The sequence below is a fragment of the Typopeltis vanoorti genome, chromosome 18, assembly GCF_054136105.1.
Source record: "Typopeltis vanoorti isolate ZY-2024b chromosome 18, IOZ_Tvanoo_1.0, whole genome shotgun sequence".
In the NCBI taxonomy this organism is placed as follows: Eukaryota; Metazoa; Arthropoda; class Arachnida; order Uropygi; family Thelyphonidae; genus Typopeltis; species Typopeltis vanoorti.
Genome location: NC_143566.1, coordinates 66,780,787 through 66,802,881, shown reverse-complemented (window position 1 = coordinate 66,802,881; position 22,095 = coordinate 66,780,787). Strand labels below are relative to the sequence as shown.

General features: G+C 35.5%; 1 protein-coding gene across 2 annotated transcripts in view; it reads left to right on the top strand.

The window, feature by feature from the left end:
* The window catches only part of LOC150096731 (uncharacterized), a 114,606-nt gene that overhangs the window by 63,091 nt on the left and 29,420 nt on the right, over window positions 1-22,095 (top strand). For both annotated transcript variants that reach the window (XM_090407859.1, XM_090407858.1), the window contains exons 6-7: window positions 11,542-11,730; window positions 15,924-16,013. In XM_090407859.1, coding sequence (XP_090263985.1) covers window positions 11,542-11,730; window positions 15,924-16,013 — 279 coding nt within the window. The remainder of the gene's footprint in view (window positions 1-11,541; window positions 11,731-15,923; window positions 16,014-22,095) is intronic.

Sequence of the window (22,095 nt, the reverse complement as noted above, 5' to 3'; positions counted from 1 at the left end):
TTACTTTGTTCTCATGAACAGTTTTCCTCACACTGCTTTTCTTAAGGAAGACTACTAGCTTCCAGTTCCAGAAACCTGATTGTTTTTTTTTTTTTTTTAAATCCAATTTCAGTGTCTGTACTGTCCATATTGTCCACACATGACATTGATGTGCTCTAAGTTTTGCAACCTCTTGTGTATTGTGTGTGGGGAGGTATAATTGATATTAAAATTGGACGTATTCATTGGAACAGTTGACTTTTGGACTTTTCCCAGGGTATGTAGAGGTTTGATGTTGAAGTAATTAGTAAGGCTGAATAAACACATTGAAACAGTTTTCTTATGTTAATTTGAAAAGTAAAAATTATATGTCACAATATATTTATAGACCTTAGTTAGCAAAATACATTTACAGGCCTTCAATATAATTTTTCATTCTGCTTAATCACTGCAGCTTAATGTTTTGGTAAGCATCATATTCCTGTCAGCAAACCTTGATGTGTTTGATAAATTGAGTTGCTTCATCAAAGAAAAGTGATGGAATGACAGCGAGTGAGCAGTAGAACATGATGCATGAAACTACCTATTTTCTGCCTTGTGATCTATAAAAAAATCACAAGGCAGAAAAAAGCATTTGTAAGTAAGTGAATGGAATGAATCTGTAAAAGGGATCATCTGTTATTAACTAGATTGTCTCTCCCAGAAAAAAGAGGGCAATTTGGTTAATATTTTTTTAATATGAAGAATATTTAGAGAAGGTTTAGGTGCACTACCCAACATAAGAACAATATTTTAAGGTCAGGTAAATTTAGGAGTGCTACAGTTATAATTTTTGAGTAGAAAAAGACACCTAAGATTTTTAGAGGCTGTAGATGTGATGTGATTGTGTAAGGAAAGGTAAGAGATGTAAATCAGCCTAAGAGGTGAGGCATGATCTTTCTTGTAAGAAGTAACATAGGACTGTTATTTTAGCATTGAAGTTAACACAGTTGCCTTTTATTTGTTTCCTCTTTTCTAGAGAATGGCACAAATTCAAACTTTAAGACCTTCTGACCTTGGTATAAAGCTTGAAATTTTGAGCATTACAAGACTTGTTGAATGAAGAATGTGTACTGTAATAATCTGCAAAAGTATGGATAGGATTTGAGATTAGTGAGTGAAGGTTGTTTATGTGTAGGAGTAAAGCATGAGTGAAAGAATATTTAAGAACCTTGAAGTTTTTTGGCATTGATAAAGAAGTTTGAAGAGAGGAAGTCATCTACCATGATGAGTGACCAGTGAGGAAAATTGATGATTTGACCCACTTGTGAAGCGTGAAAAGCAAATCTTATGATGGTAATAGGTAGGTCTCTATAAATCTGATCAAATATGAAATGTAAAGAGCAGTCACATAAGTCTCTCTCCAAATGTTTCCCAAATTGTCCACTTTTGTGTCCAGAAGTGGGACATTTTGGTTTAGAGACTGACTGTGGATCAAAAGTAGTAAAACCCATATTCACAGATTAATTATTTCCTAATAATGGAGTTAACTATTGATGATCATTATTTACAAGAGAACTAAGGTGAGGACAATGAGATGATAGTTTAATGGCTGACTTTTATTTTTTCTTTTCAGAATGGGCTGAAAAAGAAAATATAGATGTAAATTTTGAATTCAGTAAGTCAGGAATGGAATACCAAGGCCAGAAAATTTGTTGGTATACAAGTTATGCATACTGCTTTTATTTTTATATATATCAGTCCCACACGAGAGGTTCCAAGACCTGTGACACAATGGTGCCATGTGTGGATAAGTGGTTAGAAGGAAGAAAGGATTTGTTGATGTGTTTTTTAGAAGACCTAAAGGTTGTAAGCATTGGGAAAAATGGTATATTATTATTATTCCGGGCAACTCCAAGGAGTCAACAGACTCATCGAGGGAGGCCCTAACATCATGTCAAAAACAACTATTTGACATTCACACAGTATCTATCATACATCGCCTTGAACTCATTCATGGTCTTAGCACCCACAACAGACTCTGGCAGCTTATTCCACTCATTCACCACTCTCCAAGTTAAAAAACCTAGCTCTAACACCCCTGCTAACCACATTCTTGCCCAGCTTCCATGTATGGCCCCTAGTCCTCCCACCACCAGTCCTATTCTCAAAAATATCTTCTGGATTAATCTTATAGAAACCCTTCAGTAATTTGAATATCTCAATCATATCACCCCTTTTTCGCATATCGACCAATTTTTGCAACCCACAGATCTTCAACCTATTCTCATAAGGTTCATTTCACATACCTACTATCATCTTGGTCACTTGTCTCTGGATCCTCTCCACCTCCTCCTCCCCATCACGAAGAAACCATGGCACCCATATCTGGGCACAGTAGTCTAGATGGGGTCTTATCAAGGCTTGATACAGAGGAACAATAACTTGTTTGTCTCTGCTTGTTAAAGTATTTTTCAGAAGCCAAGTGATTTGATGAGCTGATTTAGCCACTTTTGCAATGTGACCCCTAAACGTCAATTCCCTATCCACCAACACTTCCAAATCCCTGACCTCATCAATCTCCTGGAGTACCGTTCCACCAATGTGATATACTGCTGCTCTTTTCACCCCAAAATGCATAACCTTACACTTTGCCACATTAATTGACATCCATTTTCCCTAGCACAGTCCTCCAAACCATCCTGTAAAATTTTTACATCCTGTGCTCTCACAATTGCTCTACCCAACTTTACATCATCAGCAAAGAAGTGAACACATCCTCTCAGATCATCTCCTATATCATTAATGAACAAACTGAAAAGTAGTGGTCCAAGAACAGAGCCCTGTGTCACACCACTAGTCACAAGCCGTCTTTTGGACTCAACTCCTGAATAAACCACTTTCTGGTATCTCTCCATCAACCACCCTCCTATCCATCTCACTAACCCTATATCCATCCCTATCTGCTCCAGTTTACTGATTAGTTCCATGTGGTATCCTGTCAAAGGCCTTTGCAAGGTCCAGTAGAATCACTGTAAACCCATTACCCTTATCAAGTTCAGCCATCACTGTGTTATAAAACGTGAGCAAGTTACTGAGGCATGATCTACCCTACACAAAACCATGTTGTCCCCCCTACAATATCCCATTTTCATCTATCCAATCCTGTATTCTTTTCTTGACTAATTTCTCCAACACCTTGACAACGATTCCTGATGTGCTAATCGGTCGGTAATTTACAACAGCAGTCTTTGAACCTCCTTTATGCAGCGGAACTATTTTCCCCCTCTTTCTACTCCCTCGGGACTAACCCAGACCCGAGACTCAAATTAAACAAAATGGTCAAGGGTACTGACAATTCTTTAGTTGCTTCACGTACGACATGAGCTGGTATACCATCCAATCCCACAGATGTATTGACATTGAGGTTATGCAATAAGTTTATTGCATAACCTCAACCACTCACCTCCACTTTATTCACCACAATTCCCGTATAATCTATTGGTTCATTCATTTCTGCAATGTCACCACCTCGGTGATATATTCTTGCAAAGTGCTCACTCAGTAACTCAACTATATCAACTGATTCAATTACCTCCCTACCATCGGCATTCTTTAAAATCATTCTGCCATATACATTTTTTCTTTTACTTGCAACATATTGAAAAAAACTGTTTAGGATTCTCTTTAGCCTGCGTGGCCAATGTTCTTTCGTAATCCTTTTTTGCTTTTCTTACCACACTAGTTACCCTTCTGGCCTGCGCTTTATATTGTTCATGTGCCTGCCGGTTACCTTTCTCCTTAAATCCCCTCCATAGTTGTTTCTTTTTTTGCAGCTCAAGCCTAATGGTGTTATTCATCCATTTAACCCCTACTTGATTTATTATTCGGACTCTAGATATACAGTCAGCCATTGCTTCATGCAAACACTTCTTAACTGCTTCCCATGCACTATCAACTTCTAGCCCTTGCAGTTGTACATACCATGGTACTGAACCAATCAAACTCCTAAGCTTGTCATACTTATCAGCCCGATAATTCCACACGTACCCTGTCTTAATTGTAAATTCCACACCTTTAGCCACCTCCCAAGTCAAGACCCTATGATCACTTTCACCAATTGGTGGCAATGTGGTCATATTTGTTATACAGCCAAATCCTCAGCTGCAATTACTAGGTCAAGCATTCTCTGACCCCTAGTATTTTCCATTACATGCTGTCGCAGATAGTTATCCCTTAATAACCACATAAAATCCAATTCCTTCCTCTCGTGTGGCCTCTCCTCACTGCAATCAATGCGACCATAGTTGAAATCTTCCATAATAATTACCCTCCTTCCAACTCATTTCTTCTATTTGCTTGTGCATACTATCTCCACCATCTTTTCCATCACCTGGTCTATAGCAGTACCCAATTGTATATTTTGTTCTGCTAGCCACAATCTCACACCAAATGGCTTCAAATGTGCTCTTTTCTTTATCCTGCAATTCAACTTCTATACTCCTTGGCTGCAGCTCATCAGTTATTATCAACAATACCCCTTCCCCCATTTTATTCTCCCTGTCATTCCTGAACACACTATACCCATCACATTCAATCCCATTAGCTATATCATCTACAGTCAGCCATGTTTCACTAATGCCAATAACCTGTGGTCTGGAAGTGTCAACCATGGCCAAAAATTCTTCCTTCTTGTTCCTAATGCTCCTAGAATTAGTGTACATGAATTTCAGACCCACATTAGCCCCATCCCTACCTTGATGCCTTATACTAACTATCCCGTTCTGATTTGTTGTCCTTATTCGCTCGGGCATATTATACTCATTCATACACTCAACTGCCTACCTAAGGTCTGCATATCTACCCCCCTCCCCTTAATAAATCTAGTTTCCCTGATTCTGCACATACACTTCATTCAACAACACTTTTTCAAGTCTCCTTACATCGAATCCATTCAAATGCAATCCATCCATCTTATATAGATCCTTTCGCCCATCGAATTCACTCCATACATCCACAAATGCCACACCACTCATCATACATAACCCACACATAAAGTCATTTGCAATTATGGCCCTCCTTTTAAACACTTCACTGTCATACCGTGGCAAAAGACTAATCATCCTAACTCTCTCACTCTTTTCTTTTGCTACCTCAAACAATTCATTCAGGTTCTCTATCATTTCCATTTTATCTTCTTTCAAATCATTCGTACCTGCCACAACAATAATTTCTTTCACCCTTTCCTTCTAACAGACTCAGTTATGTCCTTGATGATCGCACCAGGTTGGTACAATTTTGTCAAATCCTCTACTAACACACCTTGTACTAACGAATCTCCTTACAGCACTCTCTCTCTCTCTCCTTCATTTTGTTTACGTTCACACTCATACTCTTATTTTTCCTATCATACTTTTTATTATTGGCGGGTACACTCAGTAGACTTTTGTTCATACTCTCTAGCTGCCACTTTGCTCTTTGTATCGCTCTGCTCAACAACGCGATCTCACTCATTGCATCTATCTCATCTTTATTTTGTGTTAAACCATTAATTTGCTCTGTAGTAATACCATCATTCACACTTTCTACATTCACGCCCTCACAGTTCTCTGGTACAACCTCGCCATTTCTTGTCATATCACTATTTTCTTCATTCTGAAGTTTGACAAAAATATCACACTCACGACCTGAAATACACTTTAATTCCTCATTTTCCTTACATTTTCTACACGCATTCACTCCTTTATTATCATCTAACCATACTCCAACTGCAATATGGAAGACTGTTTCAAAGAGCAAAGGTATAGAAAATAATGGCAGAGGATTGAATGAGTTTGTAGTCAAACTGTGTAGGTAACAGCACTGGGGTGCACCAGCATTAATTAAAAAATATGATGAAAGGAAACCATCCACTGTAACATAGTGAATGACTGCAGAGAAGCTGACTTTCCAGTTTTGTAAGAAGGCCAGTATGTCAGACTGAATCAAATGTTTTGGAAATATCAGAAATGATGACTTGAGGTTCTCTGAGCTTTTCCATGGCTGCTTCCAAAGGTGGATGAGGTTGACAAGGAGGTCTGTTGAATGAGAATGGCAGATTCCATGTTGATGATAACTTAGTAATTGGTAGGTCTCGAGTTATGAAGCAGTTGGCTGTTGATTATCTTTTCTGTTATTTATTTATTTAATTTTTTAGAGTACTGAGGTCAGAGCAATAGTTTGTTGATTTTTATCTCCCTTTTTTGGGAACAGACTGGATAAAAGCTTGCTTCCAGGCTGTAGGGCAGATGCTAGATAAGCATGACAGCTTGAAGAGATGATGCAGATGGCTGTTGATTATCTTTTCTGTTATTTATTTATTTAATTTTTTAGGGTACTGAGGTCAGAGCAATAGTTTGATGGTTGACTTTTATCTCCCTTTTTTGGGAACAGATGGGATAAAAGCTTACTTCCAAGCTGTAGGGTGCTAGATAAGCATGAAAGCTTGAAGAGATGATGCAAATTACTACAATTGTTATGAAGGCTACCGAGTATTTTTCTGATGTCCTTCTGGTGAAATTTTCAGAGGGGGTATATCATGTATAGTTTGTAGAATGGTAGATCGCCATCTATATGAGAGTTGGAGGAAAACTTGATGTCAAGAAGTCTGCCTTAAATGTGAAATATGTCATCATTGTATCATCAAGATTTTTGTAAAAAAGCTGGAAAACATAGGAGGACAGAAGATAAGCTTAGTGCATTTGACCCTTATAAAATGTGTTTGGATTTCTTGATTTTCTTGCAGTTATGAGCTGTGGTTTAAGCTGAGTGAGAGGCTAGAGTTTTTGATTGGAGCCATTCTGAGTTTTTGGTTTGGACTTCTTTGCCATATTTGTTGGAGAAACATGGTTTGGATAAGAGTTGAGGATTTTGAGTGGAGTAGTGAATAAAAGCATTCATCCCAATGAGAATAATTTCTGTTAATAGATCAGATCAGGACCAGAAGTGTAGAAGCAATTAGTCAGACAATTATTGTCTGACTAATTGCCTGGGATCACCCAAGGTGATCCCATTTGGCACTGTTGTAGTTCCACAGGATACAAGGTTAGGTCAAGAGGAGAGACGCACATTAGTGGTGTACTGGTAGGGAAAGCTGATTAAGAAAAGGCCCAAGATGCTGGGAGAATGAAGAGAATTATCTGGAATTCTGGTGAGTTTGTGGAAAATTTGTTATTGTTAAATCATTACTAATGGCAAACAGTTCAACTTCTTTACCAGCTTGGTCTGTGAAGTTGGAGAAGGGAAGTCAATCAATGTTGAAAAATCACCGAGGAAGATTATTTATCTCACTATTGTAGTTAGATTGTATGTGATCGATGTTTAGATATAGTCAGAAAGGTCAATGGAGGTTGGAAAATGAGGTAGCAAATGAAGGTAATAAAGTAAGTTAAGGAGATCTTGAGCCAAAGCAGATTACAGATCCAATAAACTTTGTATGGGCTATCAGACCTCACCAAAGCAGGTTTTGCTGTTCTTGAGAAAGGTATTATGAAAACGGTAATGAGGAAAGTCGAGGTGAGATATTGTAGTTCAATAATAAATAGCATGTCAGGTTTGGATGTCCTGTAAGTGGTGGTGCACATCATTGATAATGGAATTAAGACCTCTAATGTCAGTGAAGTCAATCTGAAAATTATTTATTTTTATTTATTTATTGTGAGGAATTTTGAGATTGTTGGATTTTTTTTTTCTTTTTTTTTTTTTTTGTATGTAACATTTTTTTTTTAACCACAGTGATGTTTATACTGTTGATCATAGTCATGGGTAAAAAAAAATGGGAAATTTAATGAGTAGCAGACATGTAACTGGGATGGAGTGAAAGATTCAGGGGTTCATTACTCACCTCCTCACACTGAGTGACGTCAGTTGAAGTGATGCCTTGGACAGTGCCCCCTTCCCCTGCAATCTGCTGTACTTGGACTCTCTTCAGGCACAGTCTGGCAAAGTAAGTAGTAACAGCAGCAGGATTATTTGCCAGTTGATCAGGAAGCCTCCTGAAGGTTTACCAGCAGGTTCGGTCCTGTGCACTACTTGGTAGCCAGCCTGAAGAAACAGCTTTACAACTGTACCTACCCTCGAATGGAGGAGGTAGTAGCTCTCTAGTTAAGATTTGAATATGAAGAACATGAGCAGGAAAGCCTTCACCTACTCTGCTTGTAGAAAGAAAAGGGGAAAACAGACCAGAAACTCTACTCTAGAGACTAAGATGGCAAAGGTCACTTTTTGTTTCTCTGGGCAATGAAAGACCTCTTACTATCAAGAGGTCTAGTTGGTATTTCCTCCAACTAGGAAATGTATGCTTTTAAGGCAGTAATATTCATCTCACCAGATCCCCATTATTTGTGATGACAGAGATGACTTGATTGGAAGAGGCTACATATTCTGCAATCACCAGCTGTTGATGTGCCTGACACATGTAATTGTCCTTAGTATAGTGGATATGATTTGCCTTGGTCATCTATGCAAGCATCTGGAGGAGAAGAATGATGCCAGGAGGTCAGTCTTATTTTTGGATACTAATTGTTAAAATAGTACTATCAGAATTCGAGAAATGTATGCATAGATGGGTAAAAGTTGTTCCCAAGTAGCCTTTAGTTGTTGTTTTGCAGTAACTGCAAAGCAACCAAGGCTATGAGGCTAGTGTCTTTCATTGCCAGCCTGGTTGGCTGAGTGGTTAGCATATCCACTCTCCGGCCAAAAAGCTGCAGATTCGAATCCCACCGTGGGCATGGATATTTGTGATTCTGTGAAAATATTAGTGGTGATGGTTGGTAATAGATGGTGTAGGTGTAGTTGCGGTTTAATGTAGTTAGTGAATTGAGCGATGCCCTCCAGGATGAGTCTTTGGATTCCCTGGAGGTGTTACGTAATAATAATAATAGTGTATTATGTCTTGAATTGAGTATTGTGGCTTGTTACTAGGTGGTAAACTTCTGCCACATCTATATGCGACTGGCTCACCTTCAGATGAAAAAAAAAAAAATCCTTATAAAGGTTCCTCACATCCTACATGGGGTTCAAATCCAGGTCTTGCCAACTAAAGGGCATCATCAGTACTAACTGTGAACTATGGAGGCTGTAGGGAGCCAGGAGGCATGATTGCTAATTGCACAGGAAGGACACTTTCTATATTTTTCTCTTTTGTAGAAAAGGATCTTCTGTAGAAGAGGAAATGTGGATGAGGTTATGGTTTAAATTATCAAAAGGAGAGCTGACACCTTCAATTGGAAGATTTAAAAGGTGGTTAAGATGCTGGCCTGGTTGGCTGAGTAGTTAGCATATCTGCTCTCCAACAGAGTGTAGGTTCAAATCCTGTCATGGGCATGGATTTTTGTTAATAATATGAGAGATGATTTTCACTACCTGATGTGAGACTGTTGTTCTACTTATTGGAGGCCAGAAGTGCCTTGAAAAAGTTCCATGTTTGCTCTCTAGAGCAGGGTTTCTAGATTATGTAAAAATACAAAAACAAATAAATAAATGAATAAAAGTGATAAAAATAGTAAAAAAAAATCCTTAATTTCCCCGGTTCTTCATCTTAACATTTGATTATTCCTAAAAGCTGACCTGTCCTCAGAACTATCAAGATTGGATATCGCATAACTCCATTTTTAAATTAAAAAGCTCTGTTGAATTGGTTAATAACATGAAAAGTAATCTTTCTTCCTCAACTGGTTTTCATTCTCAGGGATATAAGAAATTAGAGACTACATATATAATGGATTATTGTCTTGATATTATACAAATTTTGAAATAATTTCTAACTTCCAACAAACTAATTATTCTTATACTGACATTCATTGCATATTGTGCCTTGCATTCTGGTTGTGTACTGGTTAAGAAAATCATGTCATATGATATGGATTCTCTCAAATGGCAGCAACTTGTCATTAGCATATTAATAGGAAATTGTTATCTTATGCTAATTAAAATAAGGTTTTAGCTGCAGTTTTAATAAAACATGTTTAGGATTTTAATTCTCTGATTACATAATTTATTTCTGACGTATACTTTTCTAGTTCAATAAAAAAAAATTTTTTTTTTTTGTTTGTTGTTTTTCCTTTTTCAAAATGGTAATAATATGGGACTTATTTGCAGGCATATTGTTAAAAAAAAATTGGTGTAAAAGATACTTTTAATAGGATATGTGCACTTCACATTATAAAGTACTTTACGGCTTACACATGGACTTTGTCTCCCTGACGAAGTCCATGTAATGTTGGATGAAATATATTGGAGTTTTTAAATAAAATTCTATATAATTTTTTACTACATGTGTAAGCTGTAAAGTTACTTTATAATGGTTGTAAAAAATTTTCCATTAATAGATCTGGCTGTTCTTCAAAGAGAATCCAGACTCATCTATCTAGTCTGTTCTAATATTTCAAGATTTTTAACTGCTGTTGAAGTCACTCAATCTGTAATTTGATAATCCTGTTTTGACACTGCCCTTATATAGTATAGTATGCTTGTTTCTTTTTACACTCCTTCTAGGTTCAAGATTCATAAATTAGTCAAGGCAACATTAACTTCTCAGAATATTATTATAAAAGATGGTAAAGCATCATTCATTGCCTTATTATCAACTAATAAATTTTTTCTAGTCATTCATATCAGTTCCATCCTGTTTATCTTTTTATATACAATAGATATAGACAAGTTTATCATAATTTTCTGCCATGTAATTCCATCTATATTTTTGTCCTCTCCCCCCCAAGAAAAAACATTGTTGGAAGAATCAAGCGTTTGGGTTTTGGTAAAACATTAAGGGTATGAATGGTTGAGTGTGGCAATCAGTTTTTGAAATGGAGTTACCCAAACTTTTGATCCCTCCAACATTATTTTACCACATGATGCCTAAGATGATTATCCCTCTGTAGTTTCAGAAATTAATTTTCTTTTATTCCAGCATGATGATTCATCCTTGCAGTCCTTATTGCCATAGTTATGATCTTTTACCTCATCCCATATATCTTAAATGGGTATATGGGATTGACTACTAATCAATTGACTAATTTCTTCTTCATTTTGTATCTGAGCAAACAATAGTGATTAGGAAAGTCATATGCCTTGATTATTTTCAGTGTGATACAGTAATAGTGACTACTGAATGTTCACTTCATATTTGTGTGCAGAATGATATAATTCACTGAAAGCTAAAATAACTGCTTAATTGTCAAAAAACTGTGGTGTATTCTTGGGCATTTGGCCTTTCAAAGCACATCATACAATTAGAATAAAGTATTTTTCCTACCTTCTTTTTACAAAAGTTGTAATAAAATCTTTCTTTTAGCTGCATATTTTTTAATACTCTGTTAGTCTTTTCACATTGTATGTATTGTATAGTTGCTAAATGCATTTTGTGATGATCATTAACATTTATTCTAATGATTAAATAATTCAAACATTGATAAATACTGAAGCATACTTTGAGTTTTGTGTAAATTACTTAAAAATTCATCTAAATTTGTGGATATTATTATTATTATTATTATTTTTTAAATGCAAATTCTGATTTTAACAAATTTCAACATGTTCTTTCAGTATAAAAATAATCCCTGTCAAGTGTGCTTTTTAGCAGCAAAAATGCCTAAAGAGCAGAATTCATCTGAGACATATAACAGTTTTCAGCAGTTCCTTGACCAGCAACAATATACTAGAAGAGGAGTTGAACGCTATGAATGGATATTTGGAGAAACATTCTTGAGCACTGGAGGACTAGAAACTACCAAGGTATAAAATGAAATACAATCTTTTAAGAACATATGAAAATTATTCCATGTCAGTGAAATATTTGTATTTTTTTGTACTAAAAACAGTCTCAGTTCTCAAACATCCATCCAAAGCAGCACGTTATACTGAGGTAGCAGGGATTTTTCTACTGGAAACTCTGGTTTCTCATCCTGCATACAGAGAAATCAGCCTTTAGGGCACATGCAATTTACAGACAAAAATACTAGTGGTGGTGGCCAGTTGATGGTGTTGGTGTAGATGATGGAGACTAAGAGTTGTAGAGTTGGTACCCTCCCTCGATGAGTTATAATTTCATGACTCCTTGGAGGTGTCACGAAATTATAATAATAATTATGAAATGTGAAGATAGTCAAATTTTGACAAGAAATGCATAATCATTGTGTATTTAGATATAGCACTACTCACCTTAACTTTCCCAGTTATACGCCCTCTTCCTCAATATGTCCACTCTGATATACCATGACAACCTGGAATCCCCAGATTTTGACCTTCTCTGGCTGAAAATCTCTGTACCTTATTCTATCAGATTCATTTGCTATCTCTACTACTCTCCTAATGACACAAACCATTCTGGACTTTTTGATTTCCTTTACTTAAAAGTCGATATTCTTCAATCCAGCTTTTCTAACAGTGAGGTCCTTTTCCTTGGAGATTTTAATGTTCACAACACTATCTAGCTCTCCTACTCCACAGATCAAGCAGGTAGAGAGGCTGAGTCATTTGCCATCATCATTGACCATACACACATGCCTACTGAAATACTGAAAATCCTGCTGTGGGCATGGATGTTTGTGATTGTCTTACCTTGTGTACTGCCATACCCTTTGATATGGTACAGTATAACCTATGACCTTTGTTATCCTTGTACAATTAAAAAAACATAAATCATCATCATCAGCCTCTTCTTTTGATCTCTTGATTCATAATTGAATATAAAAGTATATACATATGTCATAAAAATATATAATTTTTAAAGTGACCAAAACTGAAATAATTCTAAAGTGTACATCAATACAGCTGTTACTGCAGTATGCTAAATCACTATGGTACTGTTTTCTGTCAGAATGTCAGTAATGAAGCACAGTACAGTACCCTACTACTGCTAATTTTTTTTTTGAATTTTTAAAAATTATAAATTGTGCTGTAGAAAAAAACCATGCAATGCAAGGTATTGCTGTACTGTAGTGTGAGTCACTGAGTCATTTGGCCCAAAATTTTAAGTTTTATCAGCATGCTATTTTTATTCAGTAGGACACAGCTTGCTAAATTTTAATTAATGAAGCTGAAGCATTCAGAAAATAGTGAAAAAGCATTTTGTTTTTTCTGTTGATCCCTTTAGATTGCCTACTGATTTGGGTCAGATTTGGAATATAATTATTACTTGTGTTGTTTTATGCTGCTCCTTACTGATTTTGACCAAATTTGGAATATAACTGATTCTCCCTCCCAGAAAATTGGGCATTTTCATCCCACAAAACATGCAAACTAGCCAGAAGAACATGTGCAATTAACAGACATGATACACAGGCCTTTGTAGCCTTAGTTGTAATTCAAAACAACACATCTCTTTTGAATGGCAACCAGGGTCTCAAAAACTTAATTCATAAATGATGAGGTTCGAGGCATTCGGAAATGATAGTTTCCCTCTTGTGAAACTTAGGTTTTGCAGCTCACGTTTTACTTTGCCTAATAACCTCAGTTTTCAGCTATCATTCAACATACTATAACAGATTATAACCCCAATAAAAAAGGTTTCTAATAATTAAAACATATCCCCTGTATGCTATACCATTTGCAGTAACATTAGGAAAATAAAAACCCAAATGGGGAGGACCTAACTTCCATTAAACTATATGTATCTAAATGCTGTACTTCAAAACAATTAAACTTATCTGACATTTTGTATTTTATTTCTGTTTTGAAGTGGCAAAATGAATTGATCAGAACTACTGAAATACTGTATTTACCCAAATATAATGCACCTTCGCATGTATCTTGCACCACCAGATTTTACTTAACTGAAAAATGAAATTAAAAAGTTTACTTTGGACATGAAAAAAGATTAAACAACGATGCACAATCATACAACTACTGCAGACGGAAAAAAGTTGCCTCCTTATGGTAATATTCAAAAGGAAAACAATGCCAAAAGAGAAATTTCCATCTGGAATTCATGTAAGAGTTCAGGAAAAAGGGTGGATGAATACTACAATGGTTCAATATTGGATTAGAACAGTTTGAAACACCGCTCTTGAGACCAGAAGTAGCGAATAGCAGATTCTTGGTAAGTCATAATTACTTTCAATTTTTTTTAAAATCATGGTGATCTTATGATTACTAAATGGTAAAAGGACAAGCAATAATGAAACTGTTTGTTTGTTTTAATTTAATTACAGAAACATTGTCACTAAAGATTCAAATATATCGTGTGATGAAGGTGTGTCGCCGATCACATAAATAACGCTGATAATTAAAATTGAAATGTATTCATTTTATAAATAATCTGAGCAATTATAAATTATGATTAAATACTGATGATTTTAATTATAAACGCCAATTTAGTTTTTTTTCTGAAAAACTTTAGTTTCTAAAAGTCTCTGCATATTTTTTGCACCACAATTTTATAACTTTAATCTTGGGAAAAAAGTGAGAGTTATATTCAAGTAAATACGGTACTCAGATTAAGAGAGAGAAAAAAAAAGTTTCTCCATACAAAGCAAATTGAAATTTGCTTTGTATGGAGGAAAGGGATCAAACTTGAATATACATTATTACAAATGAGCATATCCTTAAACTATCATATTGGTATCATGCCTAACTGTTGAAATTCCATAGAAATGAAGAGTGAAAAAATGCTGTTTTGGTAATGACAGATTCTGTTTGTATCGCTTTCAGTCACTACATATATTGTCTAATTGGTTTGTCTGTTTGCAGGATTAAAAGAGAAGAAACGTTGCTATCTTCATGTGAGATCAGATAACTCACTGAAAGGTCCTTATAAATATCCTTTGCTTCTTTGAGTGAATTTAAATCAGGAGCGAATTCTCTATGATTGCTGCGCAAGCTCATTAATTGAGAAAGAAGTAATATTTATTTGTTAATAAATGCATGCATTTATAAGCATTCCATTTAGGCTTTTATTTTTGTAGACAGAAGACGACTTAAGCTTGTGCGGCAATAATTGAGCTTTGCATTGTGTATTGAAGGTCGATGCTTGCTCCTACTAGACGAGCAAGCATCGACCTTGGCTTGCTCGATTGTAGGAACTTCCAGGTCCTCACAGCAGCACTGTGATTTCATGCGCAGGCATAGCCATTTCATGTCGTTTCAGTCTACTGTTTAAACACAGGCCATACGCAGTCAATGTAGCTCTAGCCAGTGAGCTTCAATAAGCCTTTACAAGTGTGCTTGTTGCTTGGGAAAATTAAGTTGCAACCAACTTTTTATGAAACTGTTATTGACCAGTTCATGAAGTAGAACCATAGGGTAGAATTTGTATTCAAGTAGCTAAATTGAAAAAGATAGAACATCATTTGTAAAATAAATGTTGTATTTGTATGATTAAATGTACATAAATTCCTAAATATATAGTTTTAAATGGTCAGTAATTCATTATTCTAATCAGACTTCAATCACACCTCTCACTCCCTGAATGATAACGAGAGCAAGAGTGAATTTCAAGACCAGCATTCGCCCCTGATTTAAATTCATGTTTTCCAACCAAAGTTACAACTAAGGTACCGAAACATATATGTTCACTAATTTTATGTATTGCAGCTAAAATACAGTTTAAAATAATTTTATAGATATTAACAGGAAATCAAATATGATATTTAATATTTTAAGAAAAAATTTTTTTTGTAATGAGATTTGTGAGTGATGAAGTACCATTCTAGTGAGTTAACTGCATTTGACTAATTATATATAGCAAACCTAGTTATAAGAGATTCTTATTGCAACAAAAAGCATGAACTGAAGCCCCATAGATGCAATGCTATTCAAAAGAAAATTTACTATAGCAAACTATTCCTTTGGTTCCTAAGTTCTTGTAGTGAGAGTCTATCATATGAATTTTTTTTAAATCAAAATTTTGATTTTTTTTTTTTTTTTTTTTTGTAATGAATAACCTATCATTTGCTGCATTTAATTTGTTGCTGTTTCTTTTGTTTCAGAAATGTGTGAAATTGCTGAATCTGAAACCTGGTGAAAAAGTTTTAGATGTAGGTAGTGGAATTGGAGGTCATGATTTTTATATGGCAGAAGTAAGTTAAAAAAAAAATGTTCATGAAATTTTGCAATTTTACCATTTTTAGGTGCACTTAATGGTCAACATTGTCAAAAAATGGATTTACGAATAACACTTTTAGACTGATTTTTTTTCCAATGATATCTGAAGGAGAAGGATACTTTGCCTTCTGTTTTAGTATTTTTTTAGTATTTCTGTTAGTTATTGTATGATGCTACAACAGACATTAAGCCCACATGAACAAGTATGGCAGGTACATACATTTTGTCTATCAATTGTGTGTATTTCATGGATGGTTTCCCTGGTTGTGGGACACACAAAAAAAAAAAAAAAAAAAAAAAAAAAAAACATGTTTCTAGGAAGAAAACTTTACCATCTTTATGTGAGACTGGCTAACTCGCCTTCAAATGAAAAGCCCTGATAAAGGTTTTTCATGTTCTAGATGGGATTCAAACCTGGGTATTTCTAGCTGGAGGACATTGTCAAAACCAACAGCTACGGAGGCTTCAGTGCTTCTCTGAATGGCTATATAATTTGATTCATTAAAAAACATTAACAGCTTCTACATGAGTATGTTCTTTAATTCAATTTTGAAGATATTATACCGCATTAGTAAAAAGAAGACAAAAGCACACATGCAAAACAATATAACTAACTCATTTCATTTTGCAGAAACACCGCTGCCAGAAGCCACTAACAAATAAATAAGAAAAAATTAGTTCTCATTAAAAAAAAAAAAAAAATAAAATTAAAGTGTCATTCTGGACATAAAAAAAACACAAAGCAATGACAAGTACTATACTAGAGTAAACCTCACTTGTTTTGTAAAGATATATCTATCAGTTTGAGTATTGGAACACCAGTTTCTTCTGGTATACCTCTTGTAGTATTTTAGTTTTTTTTATTTTACTATTTGTAGTTTATTCTGTTTATTTTAAATGATGTTTTGAGATCTGAAAAACCGAATGCCATTTAGATCCATAGTGTAATTTAATCAGATCAAGAGCACGTTATTTGAAAGCGTTTAAAAAACTTCTTTCCAAGTTAGCCAGAATTAAAATTTTATTGACAATAACCCTATAGATATCAAAACACGTCAGAAGGAAGATGGTACAGGTGTATTTGTCATATCTAACATCCAGCTAGAGGTTATTAAATCAAGAATCCCCTCTTTATTCTGGCTCAGATTTCCTTTCCACATTGTTGCTTTAATTTGCTAGTGTACCCAATTCCTAAATTGCTGCTTGGTTGATTGGCTGGGTATGCTATCCACTCAGCCTGATTGGCTGAGGGGATAGCATACTCACTCTCTAACCAACAGGTCATGAGTTCATATCCCACTTTGAGATGTTTGTCAAAGCTCTACATGCTCTAGATGAACATGTATAGCACTTTGACTTCAATGAGGCTTGTCTTTTTCTAATAAAAAATATAAAAAAAATTCTGACTCATTTGATTATTTATCTATGAAAGTTGGTTTTCTAATCTAATTATCCAAATTATGAGATCAGAGACGATTTCACATATTCATGATTCATACTGGCTTCTCCTCTCACTTCACAGATCAAAGCGGAAGAGAATTTTTTTTTAAGTTTTATTTTTTAATAATTTTGTTTTTATCTTCATAACATCATTAAGCAAGAGTTTAAAAAAAATGTGGAGGGAATTCAAAGAGAAATGTGATTGATGAGCTGTACAAAACACAGGCAAGAAGGGTCACCAGTGTGGTAAGAATGGCAAAACAATCATCATCATCAAATTTCTGCCATGTACCCTCAAGGGGGTGTACAGGATATGATAGTACTACATGAAAAAAATTACATCATTACTAACTTCCTATCTACAATTTTACTCCAAATCAGTCTGTTACTTGTCCAGACTCCAACATTATCAGATCTTATATTTCTATCGTCTAAGGCACTTTGTACCTTATCAATCCACCTATATCTTGGTCTTCCTCTGGGTCGTTTTGCTGCCAACCTGGCAGAGAACACTTGTTTTGCTAATCTTTCCTCACCCATTCTGTTTAAGTGACCATACCACCTGAGATTAGCTCTGCTAACGCATTCCTGGATGCTGACAATGTCAAGTTCTTTCCTAATATCCTCGTTTTAAATATGATATTGCCATTGATGCCATCTGTTCATGCCTATAATCTTTCTCAGGACTCTCATATCTGCAGTCTCTAGTCTTTGGTCAAGTGTTTCACTTCTGACCCAGCTCTCAGATCCATAAGTTAAAACTGGTTTGAACACTGTCTTGTATACAGCTAATTTAGTGATCAGACTAATTTCTCTCCTATTCTATATGAATGTATTCAATTGACTTCCCACCATACCAGCTTTGCTGATTCTGTTGACTATTTCTATATTTAATTTACCATCTTCAGTAAAAATTGTGCCTAAGTAGCTGAAATGTTTTACTTGTTCTCCATTCACAACACAGTTGACATTTGCAATGATTCTGCCTATTTTCATTGTCTTTGTCTTTTTATTGCTGACCTTCATACCATATCTATTACAAGAGCTATTCAATTTAGTTTGAGAATCTTGCAGACTTGTAGCGGATTTATTTAGAAGTATAACATCATCCGCATAAAGCAAAGAGCTGACATTAACATCTCCAATTTTGATATCATGTTTAATACCACTTTCCTTCATAATGTGATCCATATCGATAATGAATAACAGAGGGGATAACGTACATCCTTGTCTGACACCAGAATTAACATTAAACCATCTTCCTGTACTTCCTTCAATTCTAACTGCTGACATACAACTCAAATAAAGACTAAGTATTGCTTGATATAACTGCAGCGTATTGAATAGCTTCTTTCTTGGCACCTTGTCATATGCTTTTTCCAAATCGACAAAACTTAAATACAGATCTTTGTTATATTCCCATGCTTTCTTGACTATTTGTTGTAAAGTGAAGATCTGATCCTGACAGCCTCTGTTTGGCTTGAATCCAGCTTTTTCTTCACCAAGCTTTTCTTCCACAATTCTTCTCAACCGTTTCTCAAGTATACTTGCATAGATCTTGCCAGGAACACTCAGTAGGGAAATACCTCTGTAATTCTCACATTCAGTTTTATTTCCCTTTTTATATATGGGTACTATGAGAGCTCTACTCCAATCATCAGGAATTCGTCCCTCTATCAAGGCTTTCTGAACTATGCACTGCAGCCACTGTAAGACTCTTATACCACCATACTTCAGCATTTCTGGTCGAATATCATCTACTCCAGCTGCCTTTCCACATTTCAAGCCTTTGATGGCTTTTTCTACTTCAAGTATAGATATGTATTCTTGCCTGCATGCCTGGTCAGTGTTTTTTACCACCTTGCTGTCATCACTGCTTGTTTCATTTAGCAGTTTTTCAAAGTTATTATTCCATACTTTAAGGATATCTTTTTCTCCCGTTTTCACGTCACCTTTATCATCTCTAACTCCTTTTACAGCACTCTTTCCTCCATTTCTAAGCTTCTTCAACCTCCAGAATATCTTACCACCTTCTTGATATTTATTTTCTATGTTCTTGCTAAAATCCTCCCATGACTTTTGTTTAGCCAGTTTTACACATGTTTAGCATTCTTGCATTTGTCTCTATATTCTCTAAGAGCACAAGCTGACTTATTTGACAGGAACTTTTGATATGCTTTCTTCTTTTCCTTCACTGCCTCTTTAACTTCCTGTGTCGACCAGGGAGTTCTGATTTTTTTTATCCTTGCAGACAACCTCACCACATGCCTCTCTGGCAGAATCAATCAATGTTTTCTTCAGAGTTTGCTGCTGATCTCCAAGGTTTGATTTCTGTTCTCAAACTCTTTCATTTTTTCTTCAATAATCTTTGTGTATTTTAGTCTACAGTTCACATTTGAGAGCTGCTCAACTTTTATTCGCTTTAAAACTTTCTTATATGTTATTCTTTTCAATATGAAATTCAATTTTATCCTGCTCAAGACTAAATAGTGGTCACTTCCAATTTGAAATCTTCTGTACACTCTAGTGTCCTGCACCAGGGAGAAAACATCACTATCAACAATAACATAGTCAATGAGACTTTTCTTATTCCTAGCCTCTTCTCTCCATGTGAATTTGTGTACATTTTTATGTTGGAACATGGTGTTGGTAATAACCAGTCCATGTCCTGAGCAGAAATCCAACAGATATTTGCCATTATTATTAGCTTTGCTCTTTTCGCCAAATTTTCCCAAAATATTTTTGTATGTCTCACAATCATTTCCTACTCTGCTATTTAGATCCCCAACAAGGACCAACTTTTCCTTTTTCATTGCGTCAGTTGCTTTTTCTAAAGGCTCAAAAAATTCCTCCACTTCTACTTTAGTAGAACCTTCTGTGGGACCATAGGCACAAATAAGTCTCATTGTCCAGTTCCCCATTCTCATATTTGCCCACATTACTCTACTTGAGACTGACTGCCATTCAAGAAGATTAGCCTCGTATTTTGTGTTGAATACTATGGCTACTCCTTCTTTTCCTTGATTGTCATTGCCTGAATATAACATTTTGTATTTATTGCTCAGAAAGATCTCACCAGTTTTGGTCTTTTTTGTTTCAGTAACCCCTATTATGTCGATCTGGTACTTATCTAATTCCTCAGCTAGCTCCATTTCTTTGCCATTCAGGCTTCTTACGTTGAAAGTACTGATCTTTAACTCTGGTGATGTTATGTTGGGGTTTGTTTTCAGATTTGTTCCAGTAGCTGACTTTTTGCTGTTCGCCCTGGTTCCCTGGCGAAAACAATGGAGGCCTTGTTTAGCCTTGTTTAACCCCAGCTGGCATAAAATTTTGTCATGTTGCACCATCATTTTTTATTTTGGTTTAACCAATAAGAATACAATTTGGTCGGCTAAATGGAAAATTAGCAGTTTAGGCCAAAGGTAATCCCAGAATTCTTTTGATATGTTGCAAATAAAGGAAGAATGATTATGGAAGAAATAATAATGAATGCCGACTGAAGCAGATTTAATAGTTGAATTACTAAGTGAACACTTAGTAATTCAACTGTTAAATCTGTAGTATATCATCCAGAGTAGATATTGCAGTAACAAGTGAGAGAGAATGGCTTATATGGAAATAGAGGTAGATAAACTGGAAGTGCATTGGGTATTACAGAACCTTGATGATTACCAGGTTGAGTTTTACGAGAAGGCCAATAACCAATCATCGCCACTGATTTCTGGGTGCTATTGTCTCAGCGCACACCATGCCTCACCTTCTGGGTGTTTAAAACCATTAGAATGCTAATTTAAGAAGATTAGCATTTTGAACAGACACACTGTGCAATCTGTGTGTCTGTTCAAAGAGTTCAAAGGTGTCCTTATTTGTGACCACACACCACCCAGACTATTAATGTGAATGTGATGCGATGTTTAGGCATCAAAGTATCCTCTTCATGAAGCATTAGTATATTGTGTTTTCGCTTGATTCCTAAAATCAAGCGAAGCCAAAAAAAACAATTAGGGGAGTCTTTAACAGGAATAAATGCAAAAATATATCGGTGATATTGTTATTCCACACACCTAGCACATCCTGAATATATGACCCTGATATATATCAGGGTCATATATTCAGGATGATATATTTATGAAGGTTGTTGTACTTCTTATTTACCACAGATCCTCACTGATGTGAATGGTATAAACTTCCTAGGGAAAAAAAATGGTATCTTGCATCTCTTTAATGTCTATGGTGTGCTAAAATTTTATTCTTTAAAGATATTTGATCTTGTGTAGAGATCTTGGGTATTATCAAAAGTAAGGGAGAGTAATCTGTGGTCTTTCTTGCATACAATAAGATAGGATCTTGTTTTTGTGGCATTGAAGTTGACTGGGTTACCCTTCAGAAATATGGCAAGGAGATCAGTACTTAAGGCATTAATTATGGAGGGACCATGTAACTTGGAATATATGAACATGGCAAGGTTTTTATCAAATGAAAAAGAGAAATGGAAAATGCTTTCATCAGCAAAATTATGGATAGGATTTGAAAATAATGATGGAGGTTATTTATTAATGGGGATAAAAAAACTGTGGGTAAAAGTGAGTTGTAGAGTGCTCTAATAGTATCTTGCAT